This window comes from Mustela erminea, chromosome 13 (genome assembly GCF_009829155.1).
Source record: "Mustela erminea isolate mMusErm1 chromosome 13, mMusErm1.Pri, whole genome shotgun sequence".
Lineage (NCBI taxonomy): Eukaryota > Metazoa > Chordata > Mammalia > Carnivora > Mustelidae > Mustela > Mustela erminea.
This window is the reverse complement of record NC_045626.1, coordinates 62,958,157-62,973,374: the sequence shown is the minus strand read 5'-3', so window position 1 is coordinate 62,973,374 and position 15,218 is coordinate 62,958,157. Positions and strand designations below refer to the sequence as shown.

The 15,218-nt window shown below is 57.2% G+C and overlaps 2 protein-coding genes across 3 annotated transcripts in view; both read right to left on the bottom strand.

The window, feature by feature from the left end:
* Positions 1–457: 457 nt before the first annotated feature.
* On the bottom strand, positions 458–3,927 carry SLC25A1 (solute carrier family 25 member 1). The gene is made up of 9 exons (XM_032310442.1): positions 3,711–3,927; positions 3,262–3,369; positions 2,995–3,094; positions 2,773–2,911; positions 2,170–2,254; positions 1,898–2,002; positions 1,577–1,692; positions 1,421–1,494; positions 458–1,195 (listed from the first exon to the last, which is right to left on the bottom strand). Exons 1-9 carry the CDS (start codon positions 3,793–3,795, stop codon positions 1,081–1,083), a joined length of 927 nt encoding a protein of 308 aa, XP_032166333.1. The 5' UTR covers positions 3,796–3,927; the 3' UTR covers positions 458–1,080.
* A 578-nt stretch (positions 3,928–4,505) lies between these two features.
* The window catches only part of CLTCL1 (clathrin heavy chain like 1), a 96,610-nt gene continuing 85,897 nt past the window's right edge, over positions 4,506–15,218 (bottom strand). The window contains exons 27-33 of one of the 2 annotated variants that reach the window (XM_032310441.1): positions 13,832–13,963; positions 12,925–13,035; positions 12,470–12,640; positions 9,033–9,254; positions 5,800–5,875; positions 5,258–5,297; positions 4,948–5,040 (exon numbers count right to left, since the gene is read on the bottom strand). In XM_032310441.1, coding sequence (XP_032166332.1) covers positions 5,278–5,297; positions 5,800–5,875; positions 9,033–9,254; positions 12,470–12,640; positions 12,925–13,035; positions 13,832–13,963 — 732 coding nt within the window. In that variant the 3' untranslated portion in view covers positions 4,948–5,040; positions 5,258–5,277. Of the gene's footprint in view, positions 5,041–5,257; positions 5,298–5,799; positions 5,876–9,032; positions 9,255–12,469; positions 12,641–12,924; positions 13,036–13,831; positions 13,964–15,218 lie in introns of both variants that reach the window. The other variant, XM_032310440.1, reaches the window with a different exon arrangement.

Here is a 15,218-nt window from a genome sequence, read left to right as displayed (position 1 = left end):
TGCTCAGAGCCTCAGAAATTGGATGCCCCACAGCCCTTCCCCATATTAGACCACAGAGAAACTGTGAGGAGTAAGAAGTTAAGCTGGGCCATAGGCGGAGGGTCAGTCAAGGCTCTGGAGCACTGTCTCCCAGGCCCAATCCCTGGGATGGGGCAGTTCTACACTTTGTCCACTCAGTGCTGCCTGCCAGGTGACCCTGAAGGCATGTCCACCAGCTGACCCTGCAGAACCTTGCTCACAGGATAAGAGCATGGCCTGGACACAGTCCAGATGTTCCTTGGTGTAATGGTGCCAGGCCTCTTGGGGGCTGATGCTGTGGTCACAGCTGGCTCACCCACCAGCCTGCTTAGTGCTCTGCTTCCTCATTCCCTTGCCAGTATCCTCCGGTGAGGGGGTGGGCCTACTCTTTGCAGAGGCATGGACACTCATTATCCACTCACAGATGGGCCCACAAAGGGACAGGAGGCTGCGACAGGATCCGGTTTATTCTGCCATGGGAGGGTGGTCCTGAGAGTGGTGGGTGCCACCCTGTCCCGGGCGGAGGGAGGGCCCAAGGGCCAGTTAAGGCCAGTGGCGGGAGAAGCAGGGGGCACGTAGCCCCTGGAATGCGGTGAGGCCAGGCTGAGGCCCGGAGGCAGCTGTGGTAGGCCGGGGCCAGTGCCCCTGCTGCCCAGGGTGGAAGGCACCGGGCTGGGACCGGGCCATGGCTACAGGGCCGTGGACCCAAGCCACATGGGCACCCCGGGAAGTGGGGCACAAGGTCACATGACACGGAACATGAAACACAGGCACACGGCTCATGAGTAAGCACATGGACAAGTGGGCACAGATTCACAGGCCAGAGGGACACCCAGACTTGGCCGGACACATGGACACAATGGTGGTGTCACACACCACGGGACACACGGCACTAAGGGACATGTGGACTCAATGGCTACAGGGGACAGACCCAGGCCATGGAGTGCAAGGACAGGGAAAAGGGGCCTTTTGGCACGACTGCACTGGAATCGTGAAAAGAGGGCAGTGGGGACTGGTCTGGAGGCACCTGGGGGCAACCCCCATGCAGAACCCCTCAGGGACTCAGTCTGTCTTCCACACTTTGTTGAGTAGCTTCACCACTTCATCGTAGATGACAAATACGATGGCCACGTCCAGGCAGACCCGGCCCAGGCGGGGGATGGTTCCCTTGTAGAATCTGGGGTTGTGGGGGGAGAGGTAGGAGGAGAGAAGGCAGATGAAGAACAGTGTCCTTGGACAGTGAGAGTGGGTCCAGGGATCGGAGGGACAGAGGACAGGAACCTAAAGGTAAGGACTGACTGAGGGATAGCCTGGGGCTGGCGGCGGGTATGGGGTGAGGCCCAGGTAGAAGGCTAGGGAGGGCCTAGGGTGGGGACCACAGCCCTGCCCCTCCCCCACTCACGCCTTGAGCCCCTCATTCCTCAGGATCTGCAAGCCACAGTCCCACGTATTCCGGTATTTGTGTGCCTCCAAGCCCTGCAGGACAGCATCATGCCACAGGGTTCAGCAGCTAGCCCCTGTCACAGACTCCCTACCCTCTTCCTGGCCCCAGCCCCACCTGCATCCGGGTCTTGATCACATCCAGAGGAGTGTTCCCGAAGACACTGGCTGCACCAGCGACAGCTCCAAACACTCCAGTGATCAGTGGGTTCATGGGCTTGTTGGGGTTGTCCCCTGGATGTGGGTGGGAGTTGCAATCAGAAAATGATGGGAAGGCAAAGGGGAGGGCTCTTCAGGGCTGGGGAGGAGCATGGACCAGAGCCTAGGAATGTGGGGGCCCCAGGAGGCCAGGTCCTGGCAGGGAAGACTGAAGAGGAGGAGCGTAACCCAGAGTGGTTGGAGGTAGGGTCTTGGGGCTGCAGACCCAACAGATACATACCCCTGTACCAGTTTCTCAGGGAGGTCATGACGAAGAAGCGGATGGCCTGGTTAGATCCCTGCTTCAGCACGGTGGCTGTGAGGCCCTGGTAGGTCCCCTTCAGCCCTGGGGAGTCAGCAGGCATGGGAGTCATACTGTTGCCTTCCAGGCCTCAGCTGGGGAATGGCGAGCCGGGCAAGTGGCACACCAGAGCACCAAAGCAGGAAGCGGAAGTTCAGGCCAGCCTGGCCTAGGTCCCTGGCCCTACCTTGGAAGGAAATATTATGGCTTACCTTGTTCTCGCACAATCTCTCTGACCCCGTGGAAGAATCCTCTATACTTGGGGTTGGGGGAGGTCTGGTCATGGATGAACTTCACCTGTGAAAGGAACGCAAAGGCCCTAGCTCCCAGGGTGCCCCTGGAAGGGCACTTGGCCCTTTGGCTCCCAGCCCCAGGGCTCACAAAGATCAGATCAGGGTTGGAGATGCAGCTCTTCACCTGGAAACAGGGCTAATCAAGGCCACCATGAGACACAAGGCCCCAGCAAGCAAGAGGGCTGGCCTTACCAAAGAATCACTGCAGTTATGTTTGCTAGTTATTTCCCATAGCTTAGGCAAGGAACATGTTATCTTATGTTTTCTGTTTATAAAAGGGTTTTTTAAAAAAACCCCAACAGTCAGTGGTCCCATGCCTCTAGGACAGAGTCCAGTCTCCAAAGGAGGTCCTTTCTGCACACTTCCTGTGCCCAGCCCCCCCAGGCAGTTCCCCCTGCACACCCTGTCCTGTTCCAGCAGGACCCTCTCCACCTCCCTGGTCTCCATGGAGCACAAAAGCAGGATGACCCCAGCCACCCTAGCACCCCTCTGCACAGCCTCCCCCAACTGGACCTTCCCCACCTTTATGGTCTCCATGGGGCACACGACGACCACCGCTTCTGCCACGCCAGCACCCAGGCCACATAGCAGTCCCCGAGTGCTGTCCAGGCGTCCCTGGGGATCTCGCATGTGGTTGCTGAGGAACTCAAACATCCCGAACCTGGGAAAGCCAGGCAGTGGGGTGAGAGGGGCTGCAGCCCCCGGGGATGCCCTCCCGCGGCCACCCACCCAAGCCCACCTCACCTGACTGCCGCTTTAGGGATGGAGCCGTAGAGCAGGGAGCTGAGGCCTCGGTACAGGCCCAGGACGCCATGGCTGCGGACCGTCTGCCGCACGCAGTCCCCTGGATGAGGGGGCGTTCAGCGACCCCAGCCGCCCTAGAGACCCGCCCCCCGCGCAGTTCCCCGCAGCCCGCCAAGGCTGCTCCCCGAGCGCAGGGTCCGGCCGTGTCCTCTGGGTGCCGGCCCTCTCTGTGGCGAGCCGCCCCGCCAAGGGCAGCCCCCTACTCACCAATGCCCCGGTACCGCGGAGGGTGTGAGCGCTCGTCCAGCTGCAACTGTGTCTTCACGTACTCGGTGGGGAAGGTGATGCAAATTTCGATGCCGCCCGCCAGGCCGCCTGAGGGGACCAGGGACCGGGACCCTGAGACCACCCCCCAGCGGCCGGGTTGTCCCGCCGGCCGCCGCTGGTGCACCGGCCCCTCCCCCGCCCCGGACTTTGTCCCACTCCATTGGTGTAGGGGAGGCCGGGCAGCTTCCCCTGCCCCGCCCACGTAGTCCCGGCTAGGCGCGGAGGGGCTACGAGCCGGGCGATCCCCCACGCGCTGGCTAGGGACCAGGGCCGCGCCCCCCGGTCCGACCCGGAAGTGGGGCGGGGCCTCGGCGTCCCGGGCCCACCCGGAAGCGCAGTGGGGCCAACGGAGGGGGCAGACCGGGGGTCCATGTCCCGGAGGGGCCCACCTGCCAGGATTGCCTTCCCCGGGTGCGTCAGCTTGGCCTTTCCGGACGCGGGCGCGGCGGCCGCCAGAGCGCGGGGAGCGGCCATGGCAGGCGAGGAGGCGGGGCGCCCGGCGTCGACCTCGGGTCCGAGCCTCCTGCTCTCCGCGCTCGGTCCGCGGCGACAGCGGCGGCGGCGGCGGCGGCCGGTTATGGCCCGGGGGGCGGGGCGGTCGCGTCAGCTCCCGGGCTCCGCCCCGCGTGGTCCGAGGCGGGCCCCGCCCCCGGCCCGCCCCACGCCGGCCGGGAAACTGAGGCCGGGGCGGGGCAAGCGAGGCAGGCGTCGGGGCGGGGCCGATAGCCCAGCCAATGACCGAGCCCAGGGTCCTTGGGAGGCGGTGCTGTGCCCGGGCCTGGATCTGTGGGTCAAGGTGCAGTTTCTAAAACCCGCCCCGGCATCAGGCAGAATCCGGCAGGGGAAGGAGCGGCTTTCGTGGTCGTGGCGTCTGCCTGAGCGACCGGAGCCCCGTAGATCGGGGTTGGAGAGATGTGCAGACCACTCCCTCCCCCATGGGGCACATGGGGCTAGTCCCATCCCTGATGTTTGAGGGTTTGGCATTCCGAAACCCAACGGGTTGTGCGGCTACCATTCCCAGCTAGGTATTTAGAGCTCCACGCAGAGCACGCAGGAAAAGATTCCCAATACACCCTGGCTATCTGCCCCTAGGCAGCTTCCTCCCTGGACCCACATCCCAAAGAGGCCCCAGCAAATCTTTTGTCCCCTGCTACCCACACCAGCATCAAGCAGGGAAGCTTTGCCTTGATAAACCGACTTTAATATTCATGATCGGTAGGAGGCTCAGGGCCAGGTTAGAAGGTCCTTAACAGTTGCGTCTGCGAAGTGGCCTGGAGGGGGCAGCTCTGCCAGTGCGGAGGGAAAGCTCGTCGCCCCCACCCACCAAGGGCGGGAATGCCTGCCGAGAATTCCCCAGGAATGCCTGGCTCCAGCCAGAGAGCCTGGAGGAAGAAGTCCACCAAAGCTGTTCTTCTTGGGCAGTCAGTGGCCACCCTGGCCTCCCCTGGTTTGGGGATGGCTTAGAGGCTGCCATCACCGGGCCTCAGCCAAAATAAATAATGTCCAGGTGTCCTTGCCTCCCATCAGGGTCCTCTGTGCTTTCGGGGTGACACACTCCTTGAGGTTATCCCCATAGAGGTGTGTTGCCACTGAGCGCTCACTACACGCTGAAGCCATACACAGGAGGCTGGGCGAAGGCAGGTGCAGCAGCATATCCATAGGGGAAGCCAGCAGGGGCAGGGCCTGCCCCAGGGCCGGCTGTCAGCATCAGCTGCTGGCCTGCAAAGGGAGAAGCAGAAGGAGGGTGAGCAGAGTTCCTGCTGCCTCCGAGTGGCCAGGGGCCCAAGGAGCAGGGTCGGAGACCAGCCCTGACCCAAAGCTCAGGCACTGGAGAAGAGGGGCCTGGGGACAAGGACAGTGGGAGTTGCTGCTGTGGGGCCAGCTACAGAGGCTGGCCAGGCTAGGGGGTAAGCTAGTCCCAAAATGGGACACTTACTTAGCTCAACTGGTTGGGTCTCAATCATGCCCATCAAAATCTAAAAAAACCAGATTGACATTAATGGTGGTGGTAGGAAGGACACAATGACCCTGAAGAGGACACAGTGGTGGGAGACGTGCTGCGTGCTCACACCACACCCTCAGGCCTTTGTTAGTACCACAACACACTCCAGAACCCAACAGCCTTTCAGTGCAGAGGACACCAGCTAATCTGTTCAACCGCCAGGCCATTCAGGCAGGCTCTCAAGTCCAAGTCAGCAGCAGCCTCGCTGCCTAAGTGCAGGCAGAGCAGCACACAGCAGCAGCACAGAGTTGGGCAGTGGCTAGGCACACGGAGCAGGCAGGGGTGCCCTCACAGAAGGCAGGGACACTCAGAAAAGGGAGGACAATGGCCACGCCTCAACATTCTTAGATACTGACCTTCTCCATATCCGGCAGCCATTGTGGCTCTCCTGTCTCCCACCCTGCCCATTCCCTCTCTGATCTGAAGCCCAGCCAAGGAAGGACTCCCCTCGCTAGGGGCAGTGGGGTGCCACCTACCGAACAAGAGAGGGGCAGGCTCCGCCACATGCTCCTCTTGCTTGCGCAGGCTCTCTGAAGCGTCCAGTCTGTCTACCTGCAAAGAGGTGCGAGCGCTCGAGTACCCACCTGACAGGCTGCGTTCAGTCTGGGCCAGGAGGTGAGTGTGGGGCCAGGAGGCAGCACAGCCTCCAGGAAAGTCAAGTGGGGATGGCTGGAGGGCAGACACTATACCCACAGTGACTACTGCCCTGCTCTGCAGGAAGGTGAAGCCTCTATAACTGGGGGGACATGGAGTTCCCGGGGGGCCCTAATGACCACCCCCCCACGGCTGTTCCACCACAGCAGTGGCCACTGACTGTGGCCGCTGACTACAGGGTGCACATGCATCATAGCTCACAGGGCTGGGCCCTCCTCTGCATACAGGGGCACCTCCAGGATGACATAACACTTCCTACATCTAGCTAGTCCAGGCTGCCCACCCCTCCTGAGGAGACCAGTCACTTGACATCTGGGACATCCCACCTGGCAAGGCGGATGAGCCACTTCAGAAATGGGGGCAGTGGCAGCCATCTGAGGACAGGCTGCCTCCTTGCTCTTCCTCAAGCCTTTACCATGGGCTACCCCATGCAGTACCCATGGGCTGGAGTAGACACACCGAGGGGGAGGGAACAGAGCAAGGTGGTGCCAGAGGCCTGAGGGGCAGACCGCACTGTGCTAGCTAGCGGAGGTGATAGCAACTGTGTTTCTGGGAACCCCCTGCCCCCACCAAAACAAGCACTTGAATCAGAAAGAAGAAAAAATTATGTGCCCTGTGTGTACTCGGGCCTGGGAGAGAGCAGGCCAGGCACCAGAACCGTAGCAGAAGCAGCCTTGTTATTGGTCCTGTGTACCCTTCCCCTTCCCTCCTTGGGACCAGAGCTGAGGTGAGGAAGGAGCAAGACAGTGCAGAGGACTTGCAGTCCATACTCTCTTCCTTCAGCTGGCTCCCACCCAGGCAGAGGTCTAAGCAAGGCCTGTATCCTCCACTGCGAGAGCCAGGGGGTTCAGGGATGTGGGTTTTTCTCAGAGAGAGGGATGGTCCTCAAGCTTCCCAAATGAATCAAGAGGCCCTGGGCCTGGTTCTCTAGGGAGGAAGGGCCTGGGGCCTTCTTGTCTGGGCCCTTCCACTTCACAGCAGTCTAGTCTGTTAGGCCCCAGCCCACACCCCACCACTGCCTAAGAAACCTTTATCCCTATCCCCAACATGACAGGCATGAGGTGTGGTGCTGGTGAAGGAATGTGGGACAGCAGCCTGCCTTCCTCCCAGGCTACGGGAGGTATCTGGGGACCCAGGGCGAGGGAGCAAGTCCTTCCAGTAGGAAAGCAGCTGTAGCCCAAGCACACTGCTCCACTCTGAAGTAGCCAATGCAGCTGCAGTGTCGACCAAGGTGATGTGGCCACCAGGAAGAGCTCCATCATCCATCACAGAGAGGGAGTCTGCTCCTGTCTAGCCCCTGAGGTCCCTTAGAGGGCCCAACCCCTGAGGCAAAGAAGGTCCGAGTGATTTGAGTTCCTCTTATGTTAACCCATGGACCTTGACTCTGGGAAGAGATTCAAGCCTTATTTATGTAGGGGCAGAGCAGATAGACTGTGGCTAAGACAATTTAGGGATGGGAAAAGCAGAAAGAGTGGAACAGTTTCTGAAGATAAGCTCCACACAGCACAGAAACCTCCTTTAGGGAGCTGCCATCCACTGTGGTGGAGGAACCGGGACTCTTGCAAATCCTACCAGTCTGTGTACTTAGTAGCCTGGAGATCAGCCCACATCACCACAGGACTGCCCCTCTCCTGTCCCCTGAAGAGTCTTGGGAGCCCTCCTGCTCAGATGTGCTGTGCGAATGGGACTAGGACACACTCTGGCAGTCTCTCCTCCTGTAGCAGGGAGATGGTCTTGAATGACCCATGGGACAGTCCTTGCCAGAGGCTGGGCAGCTCCCAGGAGGCTCTGCAAGTGGCAGAAAGAGCAAGCGGTCTCAGGCTGAAGCTGGCAGTGCCAGATACCCTCTGCCCCTGCACTTCTTGTTTCCTCCCTAACCCCGCACTAACCCCCCTGAAAGCCCCCTCCCTTCCCTCACACCACTGAAAGACCTCAACCTAGTGGCCTCTTAGCATTGTGGGGCCTCCATGTGGCTGGAAGAATATTAGGTGTATGGCTGGATTGGCCAGTAGGTGCTACTGTGGCAGCTTTTATGCAGCCTTAGAAATAAACCAGACTAGGTGACAAGGGTCTCTGGATGGTGCCTCAACTAGGCCCCAGACCGGAATGCCTAGAGCTTCCACACAGGGAAAGTTAAAATCAGATACTCCTACTTCGTTAAACAGCTCATCAACTGGCAAAGAAAGCCAGAGTAGGAGGCTAGGGCCACCAAGTGGTAGAAGCAACTTACTGAGAATGAGTATGGCCTGGAAGGGCAGGGAGATATGCATCTGAGCCCACATCAGCTTTGGACCCAAACCTGTGCCTACAGCTGTAGAGGGGATGACTACCTACCTACCAAGGTGTTACCATTCCTACTAAGTGCTCAGCAAAAGGGGGTTACCACGACAGGTCTGCCAACAGATGCACCCGAACTCCACTGGAGGCACACTGAGAGGTGAACTGACCATATGGGGATGGAGCCCACGGGCTGTGCGCTGGAGCTCTGCCACCTAGTGCCTCGCTGTCCTCTCACCACAGAAGACCTTGGCTGCGGGCAAGCTCACCCGTTGTGTCTCCTAGCAGTGTGTGGGAGAGCTGATGCAAGAGGAAGTGCTCATTTCTTTTTTTTTTTTCTTTTAAAGATTTTATTTATTTATTTGACAGAGAGAGAGATCACAAGTAGGCAGAGAGGCAGGCAGAGAGGCAGGCAGAGAGAGGAGGAAGCAGGCTCACTGCCGAGCAGAGAGCCCGATGCGGGGCTCAATCCCAGGACACTGAGATCATGACCTGAGCTGAAGGCAGAGGCTCAACCCACTGAGCCACCCAGGTGCCCCGGAAGTGCTCATTTCTATGCAGAGCTCCCTGAAGTGATTTTCTAGAATGCGTTAATGCTGGGCAGAAAACCACTCAACTGTGAAGGCATTAAGCCACTCTCCAAGGTGGACAGGGCTGGCTGGGCCACCTGGGCTGACTCCCACAGGCCACCAGCCACCTCAGGGCCTCCACAGACCTGGGCTAGAGTCACAGCTGTGCTACGTGGCAGCCAGGAAGCCAGTGCAGAGGCTGTACTTACTTTGCTAAGGTACTCCCTCATCACCTGGATGAAGTAGGGCATGGCCAGGTCCATGAGGTTGTGTCTCCAGGCCAGCTCCAGCACCACATCCGGGGGAAGCAGGTCGTAGCAAGTGAAGAGAGAAGCCGCGAAGCACTCCCGCTTGCCCTCATCCAGGAACCACTGCAGCAGCTTCTCAGCCAGCTTGGCATCTCTGGACTCTGCGGCATGCTGCATAGCGTCCTGCAACCAAGGCAGATGCACACCTCAGGTCTGCCCTGCCTGGCGCTGCCTTGAGTCCCTTTCTGGGTCAGAAGGATACGGAACAGTGCCAGGCTCTGTGAAGGCCATCCTCGCCTGCAGAGGGGTCTGTGTGACTCAGATGCCCTCCGGTAGGAAGGAGTATCAGTTCCAGGAGGGTCGTGGAGGGCACCAAGTGTGCTCCTGGCAGCAGGCTCTCAAAGACCTGCTGAGATGCCAGAGGGAGGTGACATGCATGGGTGCAGGCACCCTGGGAGACGAGCTCTGGTCTTGTAGCTGGACTGGCATGCAAAGGAGTGCATGGGATTGCTCGGGGGTAGGGCTGAAGAGGGATGGTAACAGAGCTAGCAGGGCGAGATGTAAAGGTCAGAGTCGCTGTGCTCGGCTCAACAACCAGCAGTATCCTTGCAGCAGCTGCAAGGGACAGCCAGTCCTCAAGAAACAGAAATCTGCCTGTTCTTCCTGACAAAAAAGTCCTCTCAAAAATCACTACTTTCATATTTGTCTAAAACATAAAGAACCATATCCACCCAGTGAGTAGTCATCAGTAAATTAGTGATTTCGATTTTCTAGCCACAATGGTGAGAACCGAATGGCCTAAACTCTCCTGGACCCTCCACCAGGCCTCTGCAGCAGGTGTTCCCACAGTGCCCTTCCAGACACGAGACTGAAGGCCGCAGGGGAGCCCTCTCAGTTGGGAGCCACGACGGGTCTCAAAGGCATTCTGCTTGCCCACCAACCGCTGCCTGCTGTGGCAGTCCCAGCTCCCTGCCTGATCAGTCTTCCAACATGAGACTCCCACATGGGACCCAAAGTCCTCTAAGCCAGCTCAGTGGAGGGCCCTCTTGTCCCTGCTCCTGAAAGGATCCTCTCCCACCTGCTTGTTGCCTCTGCTGAGTCCTGCCTCATCCCCACACTGTTCCTACAAAGTCACCTGGCCTTTTTATGGTGGGGGGCAAAGTCAGGGGCAGCTTAAGTGACAGCTCCAGGATGCCTTCAGGTCTCCTTGGGCCTCTGACACCAATACCATCATTGCTCGGCACTCTACCCACATGTCCTCCAGTCCAGCAGGGCCCACCCGTGGTTGGCTCATCTTTAATGTGCACCCAAAAGTGGGCACTTCTCTTCCTCCACACGCCCGGGTACTGTCTCACGAACTCTCATAGCATCAACTGCCATCATCAGAAAGTGGACATTTCCGGAACCCTTGTGCTCCAACTGTCCAATGGCAGTTTCCTAGAGGATTCAGGGGGAATGAGCCCCACAGATGATCTCTTAGTCTGTGCCCTCTCCCTGCATCCTGAAGCTAAGCCTGAATCTCAGATTTTCCCACACCTTCCCACTTCTTATCACCATACCTGACCCATGTCACTACTGGCGCACCTCTCTACCTCGTCCCCCATTCCTCAACCTCCCTCCCAAACCACTTGGTTTGGTCAGCACTTGCCAAGGCTCTGCTCCAAGCTCTCACCCTGTCCTTCACTGTCCCCAGCCTGTGACTACACCTCTGCAATCTCCTGTCCTTTAGTCATGGGCACGAGGGGGTCCGTGAACCCACACGCCTATGTGTGGGCCCCTAGCCTGGACTTCCCCATGTCCTAACACATCCCCTCATGCTCCACCTGCCCCGCTGGTTTTAACAATCCCAGCTTCCCACATGCAGTTACCACCCTTCCCCCAACTCCACTGGCCCCTTAAAAGTGCTTACCCGACAGCCAAGCATCGACTGTGCTTTTACAACCAACCTCTGCAATCTGGAAACATGCTTCTTATTGCTTTATGACTGTCCTAGAAGCCCGCAGTGGCTACTCACCAAGCCCTCCAGGTGGCACACCGTGACCCACTCTCCCAGGACTTCAACGCATGGCGGGTTCTGCTGCCAAGGCCTGGCTGACACTTGTGTGTGTGTGGTGGGGGGTAGCCCGTGTATCACCACCACCCTGGCCTCCACTTACTAGATGTAGCACCACTCCTCCAGGTGTGACAACCAAACATTCCCTGGGGGTCAGTCACCCTCACTGAAAATCAGGGCACTGTAAAGTATGCCCACAACTTTCTGCCTGTGGCTTTGTCCTTGTGGGTTCTCCTCCTGGCACACGTTGCTCCGAGTGGAATTGCTGGTTAGAAGGGGCCAGATGCCTGGCTGGCAGCTCCCACAGCACTGCTCGCTCACTCACTCACTGCATGAGTGATGAGGGGCCATGCACTCAAGACTCTGGTGTGTACACTGGCAGGAGGGGACAGCTGGGAACTCCTAGTCAGGGGCAGTTTCCCACTGGTGTGTTGCATGCAGCCCCACTGCCTCCCCCTGGTGCCAGTGCCTGAGTACCCCAACAGATTATCTCAGAGTTCCTCTGTCAGCACCCAAGGAAGGACCATGAGCACTGCCACTAAAACGGAGGACAAGTCACATAACAATCCCAAACTGGAGGTAACAGTTAGGATGAAGCTTGACGTGTCCCTGATGTCCAGGGTTCTGTGGCGTTGGTCCATGTGCTGTTGAGAGATGCCTGTCTTCATCCTAGAAAGGAACTCCAGAATGCCAAGGACAGTTCTGGAAGTAACATGTTTAGGTCAAGCTCATGGCCTGAGAAAAGGCTCCCCAGAGGCTCGTGGCATGAGGAACCCTTGGAAATCAGCTTAGCCACACAGCACAGGGCAACAATGGCCCTCTCATGCAAGTGCAGTTTACCCCACTAGGGCGATGCTGAGGCCAGGTGGAGCGAAGCAATGCCTTCAAGGGCCTGGGATCTCTCCAAGCAGCCCACCGTGGCTGTCAGATGCTTGGATCCAGGTCCAGACCAGTACCGAGCCACTGCTCAATGGCAGAACAAGTATTATGAATGTAATTTTCACGTTGGTGTTTTTGTTCCCCATATCTTGATCGACAGAAAGGAAAGTCAGTGCCAAGTGAATGCTGCCACACGCGGTGTGGATAGAGTGAGACTCACAAATGCCTGCTGGGAAAGATTTAGCGCCACAGAAGCTAGTCTTCTGATCTAAACAACTGTGAAGAGGCTCTATGTTAATGACAGATAATAATCTTCACCCTGCATTCTACAAACACGTCCCCCTTAACTTTATCCTCCGTGTCCCCACCACAAGCATCTCCTGATAGGGGATTGTGGCCATCTCACCACCCGTCCCCCCCAAACACCAGGAGGCACACATGAGCAGGTGGGGCACTGGGAACCAACCTTGTAGAGACGGTCCTTCTTGCAGAGCTCCACACTCTGGGTCCACCGGTTGTTGCCCTTGTATAGATAAGCTGCAATGCGCCTGAACTCAATCAGCTGGTGCTTCTCCAACCGCTGTGCCAGGGCGATGTTGTCAAAGTTGTCATAGGCATCGATAGATGCCCTCAAACCCTAGGAAGACCCGGCCATTCCATGGGTGAGGGACACAGTGGAGTGGACAACCAGGAATTACTCATTGCCGGTTGCTGCCACCATGGTCTCAGCAAGGCCTCTCCCAACCCACCTCTGGCACCCTGTAGGGCCTACAACCCCTCCTGTGCCAGGTGAGCCCTTGGAGAAGAGGGCTGGGGTGAGGAGGGGCTCTGCAGTCCCTGGGTGCCCAACACTGGCTGCAGGGGACCCTGTGGCAAAGGGAAGCCACTGCCCTCCAAGAGGGCTCCTTTCCCCACACCCACCTGGTAATCCTCCTCTTCCGTCAGTAGGTGGTTGAGGGCTTCATTCACACTCTTGTTGTTGTGGCTCTGGACTGACCGTAGGTAAGGCTTCACTAGGGGCAACTGGCCTGCCTGACAAGTCAAGAGAATGGTTAGGGCACTCAGGCAAGTCATCAGGGCACTGAGCTGGGGTCCCTGTGACACACTGATGAGCCAGCCACATCTCCTTCTGGACACCCACAACTGAAATGCCCTACACATATGAGCACGTGAAGGACTGCCTGGGTTACTGAGTAAATACCAGTTTCATCTCTGGATATTTTGGCTGAAATACAAAGCTATATCTGAAACCTGAAGCAGTTTGATACATTTAATCTTTGTATTTTCTAGGGATCAATTAAAAAAAAACTACTTATTAAGGAACAGGGCGCCTGGGTGGCTCAATGGATTAAGTGTCTGCCTTTGGCTCAGGTCATGATCCTGGGGTTCTGGGCTAGAGCCCCGCACTGGGTTCTCTGCTCAGCGGGGAGTCTGCTTCTCTCTCTCCCTCTGCTGCTCCTCCTGTTTGTGTTCTCTTGCTCTCTCTAATAAATGAAATCTTTTAAAAAATGAGTAAAATCTTTATTTTAAAGATTTTATTCATTTATTTGACAGGAAGAGATCACAAGTAGGCAGAGAGGCAGGCAGAGTGAGAGAGGGGGAAGCAGGTTCACCGCTGGGCAGAGAGCCTGACGTGGGACTTGATCCAGGACCCTGGGATCATGACCTGAGGCTTTAACCTACTTAGCCACTCAGGTGCCTCCCAAAATGCATAAAATCTTTTAACAAAAATAAAAATAAACTATTTACTAAGGAACTACCATTCAGATGACCTAGATGACCTTGGCCGTACACAGCCTTCTCTGGCTCTGGGATGCTGGTCACTCACCTTTGAAAAGAAGCCAACAGTCCGAGTGTGGTCTAGCCGGGGTGTCAGCACTTGCAACAGGTCATTGATGAGCAGAGGTTTGTAATCCAAATAGAACTGCAAGGCTTTATAGTAGAGCTCCACATTGGCAACCTGTGGGTCGAGACAGAGCCACAGTGGAGACAGGGTTGGCCCCTGTCAATCCCCAGGCTGCCACCCACATGTCTCAGATGCAGCACACTCCACCGTAACTCCTTCCAGTTTGTGGCCAAATGCACTTTATCAGTGAGGGTTGTTGTGACTGCTCCCTTTAAGACCAAATACTCCCTCTCCCTCCCAACATGCCTCCTTTCCCACCTCTGACATTTTTCTCCTCAGCACTTGCCCCTCAATGATCTAAGAGGCAGACCTTTGTTTCCTGCCTTACCCTACTATCTGTTTGTTGCAGGGTTGATGCTCAGCTCATATATATTGAGTGAATGAATGAGGGGTAACAGGCCAGGATAAACCCAAACACTAAAACATGGTTTTATCCAAGCAAGATTCCCCCAAGCCTCCCTGCAAAGCTCAGCCTGAGCTGTAAGCAAATTTGTAATGCATAGTATTATGTGTCACTGCTCTCAGACAAGACACCATGGTGTTCAGACTGGGAACCCTGTTATGCAGAGGATTGAGTTGCTTCAGGGTGACCCTGTGCCCCTAGGAAAGCCACCCTCCCAAGCCTGCTGACAGTGGGGCCTGGTGCTCAGAGGACAGCAAGGTGCTTCCTGCCTCCAAAAGGATGTGTGCCAGGTCTGTGGTGATCAGCATGTCCAAGGGAACATGCAGAGGTCCAAGGGTACACACAAAGTGTAGAAACATCAGTCATGCTGGGCAGAGGGGGTGGGCACCGTGGGAGCTTTCTAGCAACACTAGGTCCAGGTGAGCCACCAACAATGTGGTACCAGTGACATGTGCAGACCACATGGAAGAGGACTATCTACAGCCCCGCTCATTACTGGTACGCTCGATGGTTACTGACTTTATCCTCCTCTCCACCCCCTGACTTGGATGTGCCCTTCTCAGAGCAGAGCACTCACTGTCACCACAGATTCTGACCTAGACTGGCCCCGGGGTCCCTGGTGCTGCCCCTGTCAGTGATCCACTTGCATCAGAGCCCTGGAACCTGCTAATTTTCTAGCCAGGCTCTTTTACTCAATGGTATCTGGATCCAATCAAAGGTCTCCAGCCAGACTAGATGTCTAACAAGCAGAAAGGGAGTGGGGACTTAAGGTGGGGTGGAAGGGGAAGGGCACACTGTCCCTGCCTTCTGAACAAGTCATTGCAGCCTTCACTAAAGCATAGCCAGAGTGCTCCACATCCCTCTGCTTAAACAGCAGAAGGCAAAGCACAACTGGCCATGCTCCAT